We start from the raw sequence: 19,703 nt of genomic DNA, 5'->3' as shown, positions 1-19,703 counted from the left end.
TGTGGCTTGAGGGCCTGGAGCTGTGGGGTTCTGAGACTGGACACTGCCCTCGGAGTGCTGACACTTTCTTGGTGGCTGAACCTAGGAGTTGAGACTTTGCTGTTGACTCCTGCACCCTTAGGCAATTTACTCAAATTCCTGTGCCTCAATTTCTTCCTCTGCAGAATGAGGATAGTGATAGTATCTACTTTATGGGGTTGACGGCATACAGTGTGATCAAAGCACATAGTGTAGTAGTGGTACCTAAAGTTTTTCAAGTGAGTGGTGGCTAAAAACATTGTGATACTGTAACAAAAAGGGTCTGTGGGTTGTTCTTGGAGGGTGGTAGGGGCGGGTACAGCTGAGGAAAGGGAAGTTGGCAGGGGGCTGTTGAGGCCTGGGGCTGATGACATGGAAGTCCCTTTTCCTCCACAGCAAGATTTAGTCCTTGGATTCCCTGGGCCCCAGGGCTGGGTTCCTGGTCTGTCTTCGGGACCAGCAGGAGGACATCTTTGGGGACATGCAGACCTGAGAACTTCAGGGCTAGCTGCCCTGGGGGATCCGGCTGAGCTGGCTTCCCCTCTAGGCCTCTCCATCAGGGCCAGGCTGAACTGAGTCTCCTGGATCTCTGAAGCTAACAACTGCCCCACTTAGTTCTGACCTTTGAGGGCATGAGAACCGAGGCCCCTGGAGGCTGGTTCTCACCACGCCCCCACTGCAGCCTCTGCTCACTCCCAAGTTTTCCTCTCTCGGGGCTGGGCCCAGCTCTCCCAAAGCCTTTCTGATTCCGTCTACTGGGAAGGAGGGAAGAACCAGTGGAGGGCCGGGAATGACGTCAAGGCTGCCCTCACCCTGCTCTGACTCCTTCCTTAAGGGCTTTGGAGGTTTGAATAACTTGGCTCTTCCCCAGAGGATGAAGAAGAAATTGGGAGCCACCAAGACAACAGTTACCACAACTTGGCCATTCCACCTGGAAATGTCCCTGGAACCGCACACTTCCCTGCATTCCCATTGCCCTGGTCCTGTTCAGGCTGCTGCCATCCCAGCTGGTCTCCTGGCCTCTAGCCCCACCCGTACAACGCAGCCTCCACACTTCCCTAGAAATCTGACCAACATCGCTCTGCTGAAAAGCCATCTATAGCTCCGTATCACCTTCTGGGTGAGCCCTAGGCTCCCCAACCTCCAGTTCATGGCCACTTCTCGCCGTGACCCAACTACATCTCACTGATGGGGTTCTCTGTGTGTTCTTGCCTTTGTCCATGCTGTTCCCTCTGCATGGAGCACCCTCACGTGCTGAATGCTGTGAATCAGGACTTTTCTCAGTTGTTGCCTTCTCTCAGAAGTCCCCTTGCTGGCCCCCTCTGTGCTAGGTGTACCTTTGTGCTCTCAGAAGCTCAGCTACTCCCTATGGTGCTTTGTTTTTTTGTTACTTAAAAAATTTTAATTGTGTTAAGAAGCAACTACCATGAAATGTATCATCTTAAGGATTTTAAGGGTACAGTTCAGTAGTGTTGAGTATATTCACGTTGTTGTGCAACAGATCTCCAGAACTTTGTCATCTTGCAAAACTGAAACTCTGTCTCTAGTAAACCACTTCACTTCCCCCCTTTTCCCTATACCCGGGTGCATGGTCTACTTATGTTTATTCCCCTCCTGCATTAGACTGTGAACCCCTTGAGGGCAGGCAGCTGGGTCTTTATATCTCCACCACCTAGCAGAGCACCAGATCCATATATATATAAATTTGTTAACTCAACAAGTATTTAGTTTGGTGCAAAAGTAATTGTGGTTTTTGCTGTTAAAACTAATAGTTACTGAGCACCTCCTGTGTGCTGTGGTGCTATCCTAGACAGTGAAGATAACCAGGGAACAACAACAACAAAATCCTTGTCCTCAGAGGTTTTACATTCTAGCTGGCCAGAAGACAGATAATAAAATGTAGAACATGTTAGATGGTGATGAATGCTCTGGGGGAAATGAAGTAGGGAGGAGTGAGAGTGCAGGGGTGGCAAGTTTCAATTTCTCTCTCTTTTTCTTTTTTGAGATGGAGTCTTGCTCTGTTGCCAGGCTGGAGTGCAGTGGTGCGATCTTAGCTCACTGCAACCTCCGCCTCCCAAGTTCAAGTGATTCTCCTGCCTCAGCCTCTCAAGTAGCTGGGACTACAGGCACATGCCACCATGCCCAGATCATTTTTGTATTTTTAGTAGAGATGGGGTTTCACTACGTTGGCCAGGATGGTCTCGATCTCTTGACCTTGTAATCCACCCGCCTCGGCCTCCCAAAGTGCTGGGATTACAGGAGTGAGTCACTGCGGGTGGCCTCAATTTCTAGTAGAAGAGGAGAGAACACCTCACTAAGCAGCTGACATTTGATGCAAGCCCTGAAGGCAGGGAGGGAGTCCCGTGGCTATCTGGGGGCACAGCATTTCAGACAGAGGGCACCTAGGATGCAAAGGCCCTGGGGAAGGAGGGTGCCTGGTGTTTCCTGGCTTGGGGGACAGCAGGAGGTCAGTGTGGTTGCAGCAGGTGAGCAAAGAGAGGTGAGTTTAGAAAGGCAACAGGTGAGATGCAGATGGGGAAGATCTTGCGGGCCCTTGAAGTCCTGTGTAAGATGCCTTTGGAGGTTTGGGACAGAGGAGTGACATGGCCTGACTTAGGTTTTGATAGGATCACCCCAGCTGCTGTGCTGGGAATAGACTATGGGGGTGGATGACAGACAGACATCCCCCTTCAATGTAGGACTTGCTGTCTAGTGGTGTGGAGCTTGGCCAGCTGACTGCCTCCACTTATCAGCACTTCCAGGTGTGCTGCTGCTGTCTAGGTGGCCACGTTCTTCTTGGGGTGACCTCAGGCCATGACTGAGCCAGGGAGTGGTCAAGGCCTCGCCATTGCTGTCCGGTGCAGAACTGCCCGCATGGACAGTCTATGCTTCTGAGCTCCCTGGGACACATCTTGCTGCTCAATCCTTCTTCCTGCCCTTTTCCACTTATAGGAGTCACTCCCCAATGCACCCTCTTAATGCTTCCTCAGAGTCCACTTCCCAGAGTCAGAGGCAGGAACAAGAGATGGAAGCAGTCATCCCAGGGAGAGATGATGTATTGCCAGTTTGGGCTGCTATAAGACTGAGTAGTTGAAACAACAAACATTCATTTCTCACAGCTGGGGAGCACAGGTCTGAGATTCAGGTGCCAGCATGGTCAAGTTCTTGGTGAGGGCCATTTTCTTTTTGTATCCTCACATGGAGAAGAGAGAGAGAGAGATCATCTCTTTCCTATCTCTTCTTATAAGGGCACTAATCCCATTCAGGAGGGTCCATCCCATGATCTAATGACCCCTGAAGGCCCCACCTCCTAATACCATCACACTGGGGGGTAGAAATTCAGCATATGAATTTTTGGAAGACACAAACATTCAGTCCACATGGGAACTTGGCCTAGGGTGAATGAATACAAAGGAATGTCCTGTTTATCTTGGGCTGCAGGGTGTCTGTGACCTTACACAGTAGATGTAAATTTGAAGACTATATGAAATCCTAATCTCTCATATGCATGCTTGGAGGGAGTTTGCAGTGAATCCTCTGGGTGGGGAAGGAGGAGGTAGAGGCACGTACCCTGAGAAGGTCAAGGGGATGTGAGGTCCACCTTGTGGTGACATGATGTGCCCTGGGACTTGGTGGTGAACAGTAGTCACCCAACACATACTGGATGAGATCAGTGAACTGCGCTGCTCAGAACAGCTCCAGGTCAAAGGCAGGCTGTGCAGAGCCGGAATGCCCCCTCCTTCATGGTCCTGGCCCACAGCCTGGAGAAATGGGGCCAGGCCTAGAAGCTCAGTCCTTGCTGAGCGTTAATTCTCTGCAGTAATAGCCAGTGATGTTCTCTGGTTACTCTGACCTCCAAGCCACCCTTGGCCAGGCAGCCAGAACCACCCAGGAAGATGCTGGAATGCATGTCGGCAAGTAGGTGGAGATCACCCCTCCCTGAGACCTTTGCAACCCTCCAGTCCGAGTGGAGGCTGACCTCCAGTGCATCAGGCAGAGGCTTTCCTGAGCTCAGTCATACCTGGGAATTTATTAGATACATTAGTGCTGTGCTAATGTTTTACCTCCAGTGTTTCCTTCTACCTCTACAACAATCCTCTGTGTAGGAACAACTGGGTGTCATGCTGACTCTATTCCCTGTGTCCCTCAGGTCTACTCTACACCCTGCCCTGTGCAGTGGGAGGCTGACTTGCTCTCTGACTTCCGGTTGGGCTAGGTCAGTGGGAGCCACCGGCAGGCAAGCAGATGGGAAAGTGAAGTTGGGAGATTTACTTGGTTGCTGGATTGGATGTATCCTGTCCATTGTTACCCTGGTACTAGCCCCAGGGTATTGCAGTAGCCATACCTTTGAAAACAGTCTCTCTAGGAAACTCCCTTTAAAGTTACTTGGTTTGAATGTGCCATCTGTTTTTTGCTAGGACCCTGATTGATAAAATTCCCATTGTACTGATGGCAAGCCCTGATTGTACTGAAGGCCTGCCCAAGATGTAGTGTGGTGAAGCTGTGCTCAGGGAATGGTCAAGCTATGAATCAGTCATGGGGGTGCAGGGACAGTGTCAGCCAGCCCTGGGCCCTTTAAAGTTGGCTGGCTTATCCCTCTGATGGACACTTGTGAGACCGCAGGTGAACCACTGGCTGTTCTGTCTCCGCGATGACCTCACCTCTCTTTGCTGGCTGTGGCACTTGGCTCACTGGCTCCTGAATTTCTGGCTCCCAGCCCTGGCTCTGATAGTCACTAAGTGTTCCTCTGGGTTAATATAGGCTTGCATTCCCTTTTGCTTTCCATTCTCATCTGGCCTTGGGTATTAGTGTTCCCTAAATTTCAGGTCACGATACAGCACCGGGAGCAGGACCGTGAGTCACCCCAGGGGTTGGTTAGTGCAGGAGATGAGCCTGTGTTCCTGTCTCTTAGCTCTGTGGGCACAGGTCCTACCTCCTTGTACAGTCCCAGCATCCTGCCAGGGTCCTGGTTCAGCGAAAATGCTCAGGGAAAATGGAATGAGCCGAATAAAATGCGGGGTGAGGCTGGGAAGGCATGCTTGAGTGCAGACGACATGCCCTGTTGAGAATGCACATAAGGAGTGAGAGTATGAATAACAAGGATTGTGTGTACACAGGGTGGGGATGTGTGTTGTGATGGCAGTGACTGGATGACAGAGGAGAGAGTGTGGTTTGTTTATAGTGAGTGCCAGTGATTGTGTGTGTACTCACTCAGGGCGGTCTAATTACGAAGGCTGGAAGCGCTATTGCAGAGGGAGCACAGCGCACTCTTGTGGCCATAACTAGAATCCCAACATATATATCAGTAGGTTCCACTCCAGCATCCCCCTCTAATACAAACCCAGCTTCCCGCTGTCAACCTCAGCCCCAGCCTAATCCAGCTCTAGCTCCAGCCCCAGCCCCAGCTGCAGCCACTGCCACAGCTCCCACCCTAGCTCCACCCCCAGCCATGGAACTCTTTCCCTTTCTGAGGGTTTACCTTCCCTACCTTCAGGGTCCTGTGAGTGGGTGGGAGTGTGAGATAACCAGGGACAGAGCCAACCTGTATAAAACACAGGCTTTATTGATTTCAAGGAAACTGTCTTGAGCCTGTGCTATCAGCGCATCCACCCGAGTCCCTGGGATCAGGGTCTGAAAGGCTGGCACCAGGCAGAACACAGTTGTGGGGAGGAAGATGGGAGCACCACTGCCTGAGGCTGAGGGAGTAGGATTTGGGGGAAGAGGGCTTCCATTGAGCCAAGTGATGACCTGGGGGACCCCTGGGTGTCTCCAGAACCTCTTGTCAGACTCACTCTCAGGCCTCCAGACCTGCTGCTGGGAGAAGACCTCCTCTCCACTGCAGGAATCTGGGCAGCTCCTCCAGAAGGAGTGGAGATGCCTTAGGTCCTCTGAGGCTAGCCCAGGGCGAGCATCTCTTTTTGTATGGCCTCCAGACCTCTGTGCTGCTGTCGTCTCTGCTTGGGAGCTCTTCTCACCTCTCTTACACATTGTGTTCTCAGGGAAGCCTCTCCTGATGACCCCTTCCTGGGTTAGCTAGAAGCCCTGCCAGCAGCGCCCTAAGTGGCCCCTTGCAGGCATAGATAGTTAATTCGCTTGTTTCAAAGTCTGTGTCCTTTGAGGGCTGGCGCTGGCCCTGTGGGTTACCTATACCCGGGTAGACAGCCCAGTGCTCAGTGTCAAAACATATCTGCCAAAAGGAAAGTTGCATAGCTTAGTGACCTCAAAGTGGGGTCACTCAGCCTCTGTAGGACCTCTCCACCCTGCCACACTGCCCTGTCTGTCCCATTGGCAGCCCCCATGTTGCCCTACCCCCTGCCCTGTTATCAGATGGGGGTCAGGTTGGGTGCTGAGGCCTGCAGCTTGTTATTGCCTGGATCTGGATCCAGCTCCCCAGCCTCCACCAGCTTGTGGTGGCAGCGGCAGGTGGAAGCTCGGCTGGTGGAGGACGAGGGGCCACGGCCCCCTCGAGGCTTGTCCTTGTGCAGGCCTCCCAGGACTCTGTGGCAGATAAGGTAGCAGAGCTCGCAGGTGGTGAGTACGATGCAGACGGCGGAGGCGCCCACCATGAAGTAGGTGAAGATTTTCTTTTCGGTGGGTCGGGCGATGTAGCAGTCCACGATATTGGGGCAGGGGGCCACGTTGGCGCACTGCACCAGGCGCGGCATGTTGAAGCCATGCCAGAGAGTGTGCAGCAGGTAGAGGAAGAGGAACTCAATGATGAGCTTGAAGATGAGGCTGAACAGGTAGGTCCACCACAGGCCTCCGTGCTTCTTGCCTGTGTCGTCGTACAGCTTGGTGCACTGGTCCCCGTACTTCTGGCGGTGCCGACGCTCCCGCTCCTCACGGTAGGCCACATGCAGGGTGACCAGCAGCGAGGGGCATGTGACAAAGATGAGCTGCAGGGCCCAGAGGCGGATGTTGGAGATGGGGAAGTAGTTGTCGTAGCAGACATTGGTGCAGCCGGGCTGCTTGGTGTTGCAGTCAAAGTCCTTCTGCTCGTCCCCCCACACGCGCTCTGCAGCCACCACATACACCAGCACCCGGAAGACGAACACCACTGACAGCCAGATGCGCCCGAACGCTGTGGAGTGCTTATTCACGCCGTTCAGTAGGTCCCGGAGTGCCTTCCAGTCCATGGCGTCTGGTGGGGGCTGTGCCTACCTGAGAGAATTAGAGGAAAAACCATCGTGTGAATGAACAGTTGACTTTATTGAGCATTTACTATGTACCAGGCAGTGTTCTGAGTTCTGACTTGTTCAATCCTCACAACGACCCTCTGAGTTCAGAACTATTATTCCTCCCAACCTGCAGATAGGAAACTGAGGCACAGTAAGGTTACATAACTTACCCAAAGGCAACAGAACTAGTATGCTGGAAGGAAGCAAATGTGCTTTTGCTGATAATAACAATCACCATTTATTGAGTGTTTACTCTGAGTCAGGCACGAAGCTAAACACTTTATGAGCAGAATCTCATTTAATCTCTTAGAATGACCTCATAAGGTGGTTATTACAGTGCTCCTCACTTACAGGTGAAACTGATCATTGAACGTTTGCAAAGCAAGTAGTACATAGTAAGTGCCTCATAAATGCTGGCTACTCATTACTGTGAAATTTAGAGAGGTCAAGTAACTCACTTAAAACAAGAGGTGGATTCAAGGCCGGCTGTTGGGTGCCAGAGCCTGTGCTCTCCACCACCTCCTCTTCCCTTCTCCGATGGACTCCTGTCCCATACCAGATTCTTGAAACGCTTACTTTGTGGATGCCTCACTACTATACTGTGAAGTTGCGGTTATGAGTCCCATTCTACAGAGGGGAAACTGAGGCTCAGAGAGGAGAAATAACGAGCCCAAGGTCTCATAGCTGCTGGGTGGTGAAGAGGGGAGACCAGTTCAGGTTGGGGGTGCATGGAGGCTTATGACTCCTTATATGGAGGCTTATATGACTCCTGGGAGGACACTGGATCCAGGGAATATCTAGAGGCAACTCCCTGCTCCCTGCGCTGGGCCTGGGGAAGCCCAGCCACCCCCAGCCACGCTGGTTGCCAGGGCCTTGTGGTGGAAAGATGTGCTTTGTTCAGGCCTCAATTCACATATCTTCCTCCCAGTCCTGGAGTGACTCAGAGGGTGTGAATGGGTGGGTCTGCCTGAGTGTGCCTTGTTCCTGCGCTGCTGTGGGTGTGAGAGCACCCACCTGCCTGTGTGTGGGCCTGTGTGCGTGTGACTCCCCCTGGAGCGGATTTGCACCTCTGAGCATGTGTGATGCCTGCGAGGCCACCACCCTGCCCCAAATCACCATTACTCTGGCCTGTATTATGACCTCTTTACTGGTTTTTCACCTTCCCCCTGTGCCCTAGAGTCCATTAAATCAGTTCATGCCACTCCCTTGTTTAAGACTCTACTAGCTTCTTGCTAGGCTTAGCAAAACCCCAGATTTGACATTTTCACCCTGCCACACTGGAATAAGAGCCTTGGGGCTTTTTATTGATTCCTTCTGCCTGGAATGCTCTTCCTCCAGAACCTCACATTGGTAGACCCTTCTCATCACACAGACCTCTGCTCAAACCTCATCTCTTTAGAGGCCTCTCCAGATTACCCTGGTCTGAAAGAGCCCCTGCTTCTGTCGCTCTGTTCCTGTCCCCTTTCTTTTTTTTGAGACAAGGTCTTGCTCTGTCACCCAGGCTGGAGTGCAGTGGTGCGACCTTGGCTCACTGCAACCTCTGCTTCCCAGGCTCAAGGGATCCTCCTACCTCAGCCCCTGAGTAGCTGGGGCCACAGGTGTGCACCACCATGCCCGGCTAATTTTTCCAGCCCCCTTTGTTTTCTTTATAGCACTTAGTCACTATCTGAAATTAAATACTTTGTCCTTGTTTTTGGTCTCATTTATTATCTGGCTCCCCCTCTAGAATGTCAACTTGGTCTTGCTTTATATTTAGTGCCCAGTGCTTGGCACATAGTAGGCACTCAATGCTGAATGGGTAAACAAACGAATGCTGAGTTCTCAGCTAGGCAGCTTGGAGGGAGGGGACAGGAGGGTGGGCAGGATCCTGGTTGGGGCAGCCTGGTCAGGGGATTGGGGAAAGACTTCCCTGCACTGGGGAGAGGGAGAGAGCACACTTCCTTCTCAGCACCTGGCTCTCCTGGCTGCGTTTCCTCTGGGAATCACAGTCTGGGCAGGATGGGACGATTGGGAAGACCTCATTCCTGGAAAGCCTCCTCTTCTCCCCTATTCTGCTCCTTCCAAGCCCTGGTGGTGCGGGAAGGCAGTGGGATAGCACTGAACACCGAGTTCCACCTGGATTCAAACCTCGGCTGGGCCACTTAGTAGCTGGGCGACTTCCAAGAATTTCCTAATCTCATTGACCCTATTTACTTATCTCTAAAGGGAAATAGTTCCTACTTTCCCGGGCTGTGGTGAGAATCCTGAGACTATTCCCTCCCAGGTCTGCCACTCATGTGGTGGGAGTTCACAAGAACTGAAGTGGAGGCTGGAGCCCCCTCTGTCGGGACAGAGAGAAGAGAGGGACCCTGACAGCTGCTTCCACCTGACACCCTCCCATGGCTGCCCACCAGGGTGCAGCTCCCTCCTGGGCCCCCACCTTCCACCCTTGGGCGCTGTCTGCCCAGTCCCTCTTGACACACCCCAGGGAGGAGCCTCACTGGCAAAAAATTTCCTTCCCAAGTCTAGGCTGGGGACTGGTGGAGCCAGTTCTGGTTCTCCCAGCTGCCCTACAAAGCCAGCTCCCAGCGCAACCGTTTTTTTCCCAGACCCCCAGGCTGCACTGTGCCCAGCCTTGCCTCCCACCCCACAATGTCCCTTAAGGATAAAGCTCCCTTTCCTCCCCAGTTTCCCTCCATCCCAGGCAGCTTGGGAGCTTGCGGACTTGGCGAGGGGGTGTCTCGGAACCTTCCCGCAGCCGGGGCCCCTAATGGGCCCAGAACTGAGACGTGAGAGGGCGGATTGGGAGGCACGGGAGAGGGGTCCCCGCATCCCCTCTTCGCGCCCCATCCCAGCGCACTGGCAGGCTCAAGCCCCAGCCCTGCCGCAGGGGATCGCCCAGAGCGCTCGACGCCCCTGAGGGTCCCGCCCCGCCCCGCCCCGTCCAGCACTTACCTGCAGCGGCTTGGCCAACGCGGAGGCCTGACCCCGCGTCTCCGGGGCCCACAGCAGAGGCGAGGGCGCCGGAGCTGGGCTCAGCAGTGGTGCACACGGACGGCGGGCACACCTCGGGCGGCGCGGAGGAGGGAGCAGGAGGGAGCCGGCTCCTAGACCCCACGCTGCCAGGTGCTCCCGGGCCAGCCTCCGGAGGGGCTGGTGGCCCGTCTGAGCCTCCGCTTCCTCAGGCGTAAAATGGGGGCATCAGTGACCGTGGGCAGGGCCATCCGAAGGCTCCAATGAGATCAGGGGCGGGAAGCACTCTGCAAACTGTTAAGTGCCGCGGCGGCAGGTCCGACTGCAATCAGGACTCGCCCACGCTAGTTTGCCGCGGGTACCGTGCCCGCTTCCGACCCAGCCCGGTCCCCGCCTGGCGCGGGACCTTGACCGTGCGTGGGACACCCCTGGGGGCCCGCCCTCCCGGTGCGACGGACCCTCCACCTCGGCCTCCAGCGAGGTGGGTGCGCTTTGGAGAGCCGGGGTCGGGGGCAGACCTTGTATCCACAGCGGGAAGGGGCACAGTGAGTCCTGTGCCAGGAAAGACGTGCAGGAATGAGGGCGGAGTGGGGGAGGTCACCGCCTGGAGTGACTCAGAGGGGCAGACTGCAATCGGAGCTGCCTACCTGAACACCAGGGTCCCTAGTTTCTTGTTTTCATTCACGAATCGCCTGTTCATATTCAACTATATAGTCCTCTTTTTTACATTTAACCTATGGAAGTATGCTATCAACACTCTTCTGCACTTTGCTTTTTTTCATTTAGCAAAATATGACATTTCTCCCATCCGTCGATATAGAGCGGCCTTGCTCTCTCATTTTAAAAACAGCTGAATAGTATATGTACTGTAATGTATTTAATCAGTCCTACTCTGATAAAAATTAAGGCTGTTTCTAGTCTTTTATTTCATTCTATTACAAATGCCATTGCAATAAATAGCCCCTGCCAAAGCAGGTGGGTCTGCAGCTGGGGTGGGGCTGGGCTGTGCCCTGGGGATAAGGATGCATTGTCTTATTTACTAGCTTGTCATGACTGGGAACTAATAAGAGCCTGCAGCGCTTCAGCCTTTTCTGGAAAACCCCAGGGTTGCCAGCCTCCCTGGGAGTCCCTGGATCTTAGGGTGAGGCCCGAGTCCTGTCTCCACAGAGGTGATATTGCTGGCACTATGGTGGCTCCACACGGTGTTTGCCTAGGACTGTACTGGTTCATGCCTGCAGTGCTGGCATCATTAACAATGCCCCCTTTTACTTTAAAAAATGCCCCAAAGTTAGGAGCATCAATTACGGTCACCCTCCTCCTACTCATTTTGGTAGGGAATGAGCACTGAGTTGGGAGCCCACTGGCATCTTTGTACCTGACACTGTCCCACATGCTCGCAGCATCCAGATGAGGAAGGTCCAATCCTTCCTGCTTTTATGAAGGAGAAAGCTGAAGCACATACGGGTGAGGTGACTTGCTCAGGGTCACACAGATAATAAGCAGTAGACCCAGCTTGGGAGGTCTCAGCAGTGTTATTTCCAGATACAGAAAAGCCACAGAGCAGAGGCTCCCTTTGTACTCACTGGGGTCGTGGCCCTTGAAAATCTATGCTGAGATTGAGGAGTACTAGGTGGCCCAGGTGCGTGTGCCGTGCTCTTTGCATGGGCGGTGTGGGAGTGAGCATGATGGCGCGGGGCCCCAGACTCTGCCGCCTGCTGCTCTGCTCCCTGTCAGAGCAAGACTTGCTCCCCTCTACCTCCCCTCCTAGTCATTTTTCAACTCATTTGAACAATGTTCCTGTCCCTACCATGTCACTAAAAATGGCCTGTCAAGGTCTCCATGCATCTCTGTAATGCTAAATCCAGCAATCACACCTCTGTCCCCATGCCCCTTGACCTTCAGAAGCACCTGGGACAATGTGCCACTCCTTCCTTCTAGAAACACTTTCTTCCCTGTGCTTTCTTGATACCACAGGCCTCACATCCTGGCCTCTAAGGTGGGTATGTCCCAGGGACCAGTCTCTTCCTTCCCAGATGAGCTCACCCAGTCCTGGGGATCTAGACACCATCCCACTCACTGATGATTCACACATTTCCAACAGCGGACGTGACTTCTCCCTGAACACCAGACTGTAACCAGAGCTGCTTACCTGAACACCAGGGTCCCTAGTTTCTTGTTTGCATTTCCAAATCGCTCTTTCATATTCAACTATATATTCTTTTCACATTTAACCTATGGAAGTATGCTATGCTATCTGCACTCTTCTGCACTTTGCTTTTTTCATTTAACAAAATATGAGACATTTCCCCCATCAGTTGATATAGAGCGGCCTTGCTCTCTCATTTTAAAAACAGCTGAATAGTATATGTACTACAATATATTTAATCAGTCTTATTCTGATGAAAATTAAGGCTGTTTCTAGTCTTTTGTTTCACTCTATTACAAACACAATTGCAGTGAATGTCCTTGGATAATCATTATTTAACACATTTGAAAATTGTATTTATAGGGTATATCCCTACAAGTGGAATTTTTGCCTTAAAGTTGTATGTGGATTTAAAATTTTAATAGATGTTGCCTAATCGTCTTCACAGGTGTTTCAGTTTGCACTCCAAGAGACAAGGGAGTGCCTGTATCCCCATATACTTACCAATAGAGAGCGTTATCAAACTTTATGATCTTCGTCAGTGATAGCTCATTATACTTTATTGTGCGTGTCTCTTGGTATGAGTGAGATTGAGCATCTTTTCATATATTTAAGAGCTGCTCTTGTTCGTTATCCTGTGAACAGTCCTTTGCCTTTGCCCATTTTTCTATTGGATGGTTGACTTTTATTATTTTTTTCTCAGGAGCTCTTTACATACTAAAGAAATAAGCCCTCCTCTGTCTGTGATACAAATAGAAAGGATTCCTTCCGCCTCTACTGTTTGGCACCTGTAATTTGACTTTATAGATGGTGCGGTTTTGCCATACAGAATTAAACATGTTTTATGTAGTCCAGTGTATTAAAATCATCTTTTATGGCCTTTGGGTTTTGTTGTCGCTAGAAATACCTTCACCACTCTGAGGATTGCAATAACATCTTTTCCCGTGGTTGCTTCTAGGCGAAGTAGTGTTTTAATGATCGATTAGATTGGTGCAAAAGTAATTGCGGTTTTTGCCATTGAAAGTAATGGTAAAAACGGCAGTTACTTTTGCACCAACCTAATAGATCATACCACTTCCCTCTAAAACCTTACAGGGACTTATCATTAACTTTAGACTGATACCCACTCGACGTTGAACCCCAAGGCACCAGGCGACCTAGTCCTGCGTCTCCCCCTATCTCTCATCCCCTTGGGCGCTGTAGTGGCCTTCTTTCTGGTTCTTGAACAAGCCGCATTCAGGGCAGCCTTCTGGTTTTTGCCTTTGCTGTTCCCTCTGCCTGTACTGCCTTCTGCTGGCTCTTTACCTGGAAGCTGCCTCCTCCTTACTCAGGTCTCACCTTCTTATAGAGGTGTTTCCTGGTTCCCCCACCCCTGCCCCAAAGGTTCCTTGCCCCACTTCCTCAGCAGACACTCTTCACAGCCGTCTCTGAAATTATCTCCAGGAGAGCAGGGAGCTCGCTGGTCATGTTCCTGCCACATTACCAGGGCCAGGAATGTACAGATTCTCAGTCACTATTCGTAAACACTGGGTGCACATAAGATTATGTGGGAGAACTGTTTCTGTGTGTGTGAGCCTGGAGATCTGTGTGTTAAGGGTGGTATGTGGGCTGTGTGTGTAGGCTTTGATGTGCATGGTTGTGAATGTGTGTGATGGCGGAGATGGCTGGGGTGGTGTGGGAGGCTGTGCGCATGCATGGTTGTGAATGTGTGTGATGGTGGAGATGGCTGGGGTGGTGTGGGAGGCTGTGTGTGTGCGTGGTTGTGAATGTGTGTGATGGTGGAGATGGCTGGGGTGGTGTGGGAGGCTGTGTGCATGTGTGGTTGTGAATGTGTGTGATGGCAGAGATGGCTGGGTTGGTGTGGGAGGCTGTGCACGCGTGTGGTTGTGAATGTGTGTGATGGTGGAGATGGCTAGGGTGGTGTGGGAGGCTGTGTGCATTTGTGGTTGTGAATGTGTGTGATGGTGGAGATGGCTGGGCTGCTGTGGGAGACTGTGTGCATGTGTGGTTGTGTGTCAGGTGGTGGTGTGTAGTGGTGTCTATATGTGTGGTTGGGTTATTCTGCTCTGGTGACCAGGTGATTTTATCACCTAGGTCCTGTCATTCTGACCCTGCCAGATGCCGGCTCTTCACTCTTGTCATGAGGTAGTGCCCCCAACAATTGGCCTTTGCTTTTTCTGGAGTGAGCTAGAGTTCCCCATTCCAGAGAGAATGGCTCTGAGGACCTTAATGCCTTGTGGTCCCGCCCTAAATTTCTGCTCCCTGAGTAGGGGAATGTGTAGGAGGCCATCTAGGCCATCTCCCTGCCTCAGGACAAAGCTGTGTTGCACCAGGGCTTGGCAGCTGTCCTCAGGGCCTACACCTGCTCTGTGGAGGTGGCAGGGCCTGAGCCTGTACCTCTTCTGGCCCTGGCCCTGGCCCAGGTGGTGTTGCTCCCAGGCCACCCTCTCCACCTAGAGCTCTTGCCCAGGCCTCAGGCAGGTGCTTCCTGGGATGGGAAGACCCCCGCCCCCCTGCCTCTCAGACTGGAGTTTTCCTTGTCTTTGTGTGTCTGCAGCAGAGGCATAAGGCCCTTTCCTCCTGTGAGCGGAGAGGTGGGGCAGGCAGAAGCCATGGGAAACAGGTCAGGCAGAGGGATGGGGGCTTTCGAGCCCTGCTCAGGCATGTCTGGGGCTGCAGGCAGGGAGGAGATGGTCTTCCAGGGCTTGGGCTGGAGTGTTGCTTATTTTCCAAGACACCTAGAGTTGCTCGAAACTTCTGCCCACACACCTTGCTCCTCGAATGGAGGTAATACGTGACTCTGTTGAGCAGCTGTCAGGAGCCAACCATTCTAATGTGCACACACCCCTTCTTACCCACCAGGCACCTCCCTCCACCCCTTCTCTTTCTCCTCCATCACTAAACTTTTGCTCTTTACTGGATCTTTCCTGTTATAATAACCATGTGGGTATTTCTCCATCTTAACAACAACAACAAAAAAACACCTTAACCTGAACTCCACTTCTCCTTCCAGTGTCTGCCTCGTTTCTTTCCACTCCTTTACAGTAAACTCTATCAAAAGACTTGTCCCGATTCATTATCTCCATTTTTTCTCTTTCATCTTCTCTTGAGCTTATTCTAATCAGCTTTTGCTTCCTATATGACACCAAAACTGCTCTTGTCAAAGTCCCTATAGCTAAACCCCATGGCCAAGTGTCAGTCCTCATCTTTCCCCGAACCCTCAGCAGCGTTGAATGAAGTTGATTCCTCTCGCCTTGACACTCTTCATTTGGCTTTGGAGACATCACACTCTCCTGACTTTTCTCTTTCCTTTCTGTGCTTTCTTTCTCAGTCTCCTTTGCTGGTTCCTCCATATCTTCCTGATTTTTAAGTACTGGGCTGCCTTGGGGCTCAGTGCTTGTGCTCTTTCTCTTCTCTGTCCTCCCTCACTCACTTGGCAACATCATCCAGTCTCAGGGTTTAAAATATGAAAATTCAACTGACAACCCCTAAATACATATCCCCAGCCCAGACCGTTCCTCTAAACTTGGTACTCATATGTCCAGCTGTTAGTCAGCTTTCTCCTAGGATGTTTAGTAGGTAAGCTCGTTACTTACTAGGGATGCCAGATTTAGGAACAACGCAAAAACACAACCATGACACCCAGTTAATTCTGAATTTCAGCTAGTACACACATTAAAAAATTGTTGGTTATGCACGGTGGCTCATGCCTGTAATCCCAGCACTTTGGGATGCTGAGGCGGGTGGATCATGAGGTCAAGAGATCGAGACTATCCTGGCCAACATGGTGAAACCTCATCTCTACTAAAAATACAAAAAATAGCTGGGTGTGGTGGTGTACACCTGTAGTCCCAGCTACTCGGGAAGCCGAGGCAGGATAATCGCTTGAACCAGGGAGGCAGAGGTTGCAGTGAGCCGAGATTGTGCCACTGCAGTCCAGCCTGGTGAAGAGTGAGACTCTGTCTCAAAAAAAAAAAAAAAAAAATTGTTTATCTGAAATTTGCTCATCTGGCAGCCTACCCCTTTTCTTCCTCTCTGACCTTTTCTCTCACTTATTCTAGTAAATGGCAGTTTTACTCATTGACTTGCTTAGGCCCCAAACCTTAGAGTCTTCGTTGATCCTCTCTTCCCATATCCCACATCCAATGTTGGTGAATCATTTTGGTGCTACTTTCAAAATATTTACAGGATCTGGCCACTACTCGCTGACTCCGTTAATATTATTGGGGTAACATGAAATCAAGAACCATTTGTTTCCTGGATGATTGCAGTAGCCTTGTAACTGGTCTTCCTGCTTTAGCCTTTGCCCCTATCCATTTGCTGCTAACAGAGCTGCCAGAGGGATCGTGCTCCTGTTGGCTTAAAAATGTTGCACTGGCTTCCGACTCACTCAGACTGACAGCCGACGGCATCAGGATGGCCTGTAAGACCCTACACGACCGAGTCCTTCTCAGGCCTCACCCGTAGGCTCCGGCTTCATTTCCATGTCTGTTGGCTCACTGGCTGCGCTGCCTCGTTGGCTTCCTTGTACCCTGGGTATGTGCCAGGGCTTTCCGGGTCTCAGTGTCCCTGCACTTGCTCTTTCTTCTCTCTGAAATAGACTTACTGACCTTCCCTGGCCTCCCCATCTAAAATTGTAATTCCCTTCTCAGTTTTTGTTTATTGTCTCTCACATCACTAGAAATCTCTGGGGACAGCCATTTTCTTTCTGTTGTGTTTGCTGTTATATTCCCGGTGCCTAAAACAGTGCCTGGCACTTAGTAGACAAAGAATGCTTGTCACACGAGTGAATAAGACCCCCAAAGCATGGTAAACTCCTGTCCCAGGCCAGTGCATGGCAGCCGTGTCATCAGTTTCCTTCTAGCTCAGCATTGCCACCTCCTACCTGCCAGAAGTTCCTCCCTGACCAGCTGCCCTCCTCCAGGAAGACCTTTTTGGCTGAGTCTCATTTTTCCTCTTTCCTTCCTGCCACCAGGTCAGAATCCCCGGTGCTCAGGGGTCAAGTGGGTTGCGTGGCTGGCTGTAGTCTGTCTGTCCTCATCCAGCTCCTTCCCTCCTTCTGGATGGGAGGAGGCTTCTTGCTTGGGCTGGGTTCGAGCTGCAGGAGTGTAGGGGATCAGGATGTCTGGGGAAGCCAGCTTAAGGTGGGATGTGTGCAATAGGCCCTGAAATCAGTCTGCCGCCTGACATGTGGGAGCTTTTGGTGCCTTGATCCTGGGCTGCAGAGGTAACGGCAATAGATTTCAGGGCATAGAGCTTAGACTGTATCTGAGCTGTAGGGCCATATTGTTCCTGGCCTTGCTGTCTCTGCAAATTAGAGACGTCCTGACATAAGCACCTGATAAGATGGTTTGCCATTACCTGAGCTGTTAAGGATTAGGAAAGGAGCATATTGGGAGGGGCAGAAGAAAACAACAGGGTCCTTGCGCCTGGAGTTTGCTAAGTGATCTGTATGTTTGTAAATGTGTTCTGGTGCAACCATTTTTTTCCTTTTTTAAAATTTTATTTCAGTAGTTTTGGGGAACAGGAGGTTTTGGTTACATGGATAAATTATTTAGTGGTGAGTTCTGAGATGTTGGTGCACTCATCACCTGAGCAGTGTACACTGTAGCCAATATGTAGTCTTTTATCCCTCACCCCCTCCTACCATCCCCCCAATTCCCCAAACTCCATTCTGTCACTCTTATGCCTTTACTTCGTCACAGCTTAGCTTCTGCTCATAAGTGAGAACATACACTATTCTGTTTTCCATTCCTGAGTTATTTCACTTAGAATAATGGCTTCCACTCCATCCAAGTTGCTGGTGCAGCTATTTATTTATTTATTTATTTATTTTAAAATTTATTTAATTTTACTTTAAGTTCTGGGATACCTGTGCAGAACATGCAGGTTTGTTACGTAGGTATGCATGTGCCATGATGGTTTGCTGTACCTATCAACCCGTCATCTAGGTTTTAAGCCTTGCATGCATTGGGTATTTGTCCTAATCCTCTCCCTCCCCTTGCCCCCCACCCCACAGCAGGCCCCACTGTGTGATGCTCCTCTCCCTGTGTCCATGTGTTCTCACTGTTCAGCTCCCACTTATGAGTGAGAACATGCCATGTTTGGTTTTCTGTTCCTGTGTTAGTTTGCTGGGAATGATAGCTTCCAGCTTCATCCATGTCCTTGCAAAAGACATGAACTCATTCCTTTTTATGGCTGCATAGTATTCCATGGTGTATATGTGCCACATTTTCTTTATCCAGTCTGTCATTGATGGGCATTTGGGTTGGTCCCAAGTCTTTGCTACTGTAAATAGTGGATGCAGCCATTTTTGACAAGGCCATTGGAACATTCTGACATGGCCTTTAAAAACTATTTCTTATTATGATGAAAGTGCACAACAGAAGCTTCACCCCATCCCACATGCGTCCCCAAGCTTCACCTAATCCCCAGCACTTAGCCCATCCCCAAGCCTCAGGACTGGTTGTTTTCACACAGCCAAAATGTCCTTTGCCTCCAGATGCCCTGCTATGGCTGGGTCTGAGTTTCCCAAGAGACATGTGTGTTTGGATGTCCAGAGGCAGCTGGATGCATGGGACTGGGCCTCAGGAAACAGAAGAGGAATTGGAACCCTTGTGTGAGTTGGTGCAAGTGTAAAACAGTGCAGCCTTTTTGGGAAACAGTGTGGCCATTCCTCAAGCACTTAAACACAGAATTACCATAGGACCCAGCAAGTCACTCCTGGATGTACACGCAAAACGATTGAAAACAGAAACTTAAACAAATACTTGTACATGAATGTTCTTAGCAGCGCTGTTCTCAGCAGTCAAAAGGTGGAGAGAACCCAAATGTCCATCAGTGGATGAATGGATAAATAAAATATGGTCTATCCACACAGTGAACTGCTATCCAATCAGAAAAGTGAATGAAGTTCTGATACGTGCTGCAATATGGATGAATCTTGGAAACATTATAAGTGAAATAAGCCACACACCAAAGGAAAACTATGGTATGATTCCACTTTTTTGAAACATTGAGAACAGGTAAATCCATAGAGACAGGAAGTAGGTTAGCGGTTACCAGGGGTACCAGAGGTTGCTGGGTGAGTGGAGGTTATTGTCGAATGGGTACGGATAGAGCTCTTGTTGAGGGTGATAAAAAGCCTCTGAAAGGCTGGGCGCGGTGGCTCACACCTGTAATCCCAACACTTTAGGAGGCTGAGGCAGGCAGATCTTCTGAGGTTGGGAGTTCGAGACCAGCCTGACAAACATGGAGAAACCTCGTCTCTACTAAAATACAAAACATTAGCTGGGTGTGGTGGCGCATGCCAGTAGTCCAGCTCTCGGTAGGCGGAGGTTGTAGTGAGCCGAGATCATGCCACTGCACTGCAGCCTGGTGACGGAGCAAGATCCATCTCAAAACAACAA

General features: G+C 50.9%; 1 protein-coding gene across 1 annotated transcript; it reads right to left on the bottom strand.

Moving 5' to 3' along the window:
• Positions 1-5,558: 5,558 nt before the first annotated feature.
• On the bottom strand, positions 5,559-10,718 carry GJB3 (gap junction protein beta 3). The gene is made up of 2 exons (XM_017884529.1): positions 10,131-10,718; positions 5,559-7,179 (listed from the first exon to the last, which is right to left on the bottom strand). Exon 2 carries the CDS (start codon positions 7,152-7,154, stop codon positions 6,342-6,344), a length of 813 nt encoding a protein of 270 aa, XP_017740018.1. The 5' UTR covers positions 7,155-7,179; positions 10,131-10,718; the 3' UTR covers positions 5,559-6,341.
• Between the last annotated feature and the right edge of the window lie 8,985 nt (positions 10,719-19,703).

The sequence above is a fragment of the Rhinopithecus bieti genome, unplaced genomic scaffold (assembly GCF_001698545.2).
Source record: "Rhinopithecus bieti isolate Rb0 unplaced genomic scaffold, ASM169854v2 scaffold_13029, whole genome shotgun sequence".
Lineage (NCBI taxonomy): Eukaryota > Metazoa > Chordata > Mammalia > Primates > Cercopithecidae > Rhinopithecus > Rhinopithecus bieti.
Note: the sequence above shows the minus strand (reverse complement) of the source record. Positions and strands in the feature narration are given on the sequence as shown.

Coding starts and splice junctions, on each gene's coding strand:
- GJB3 (XM_017884529.1), bottom strand. CDS start 7,154: ATGGACTGGAAGGCACTCCGGGACCTACTGAACGGCGTGAATAAGCAC.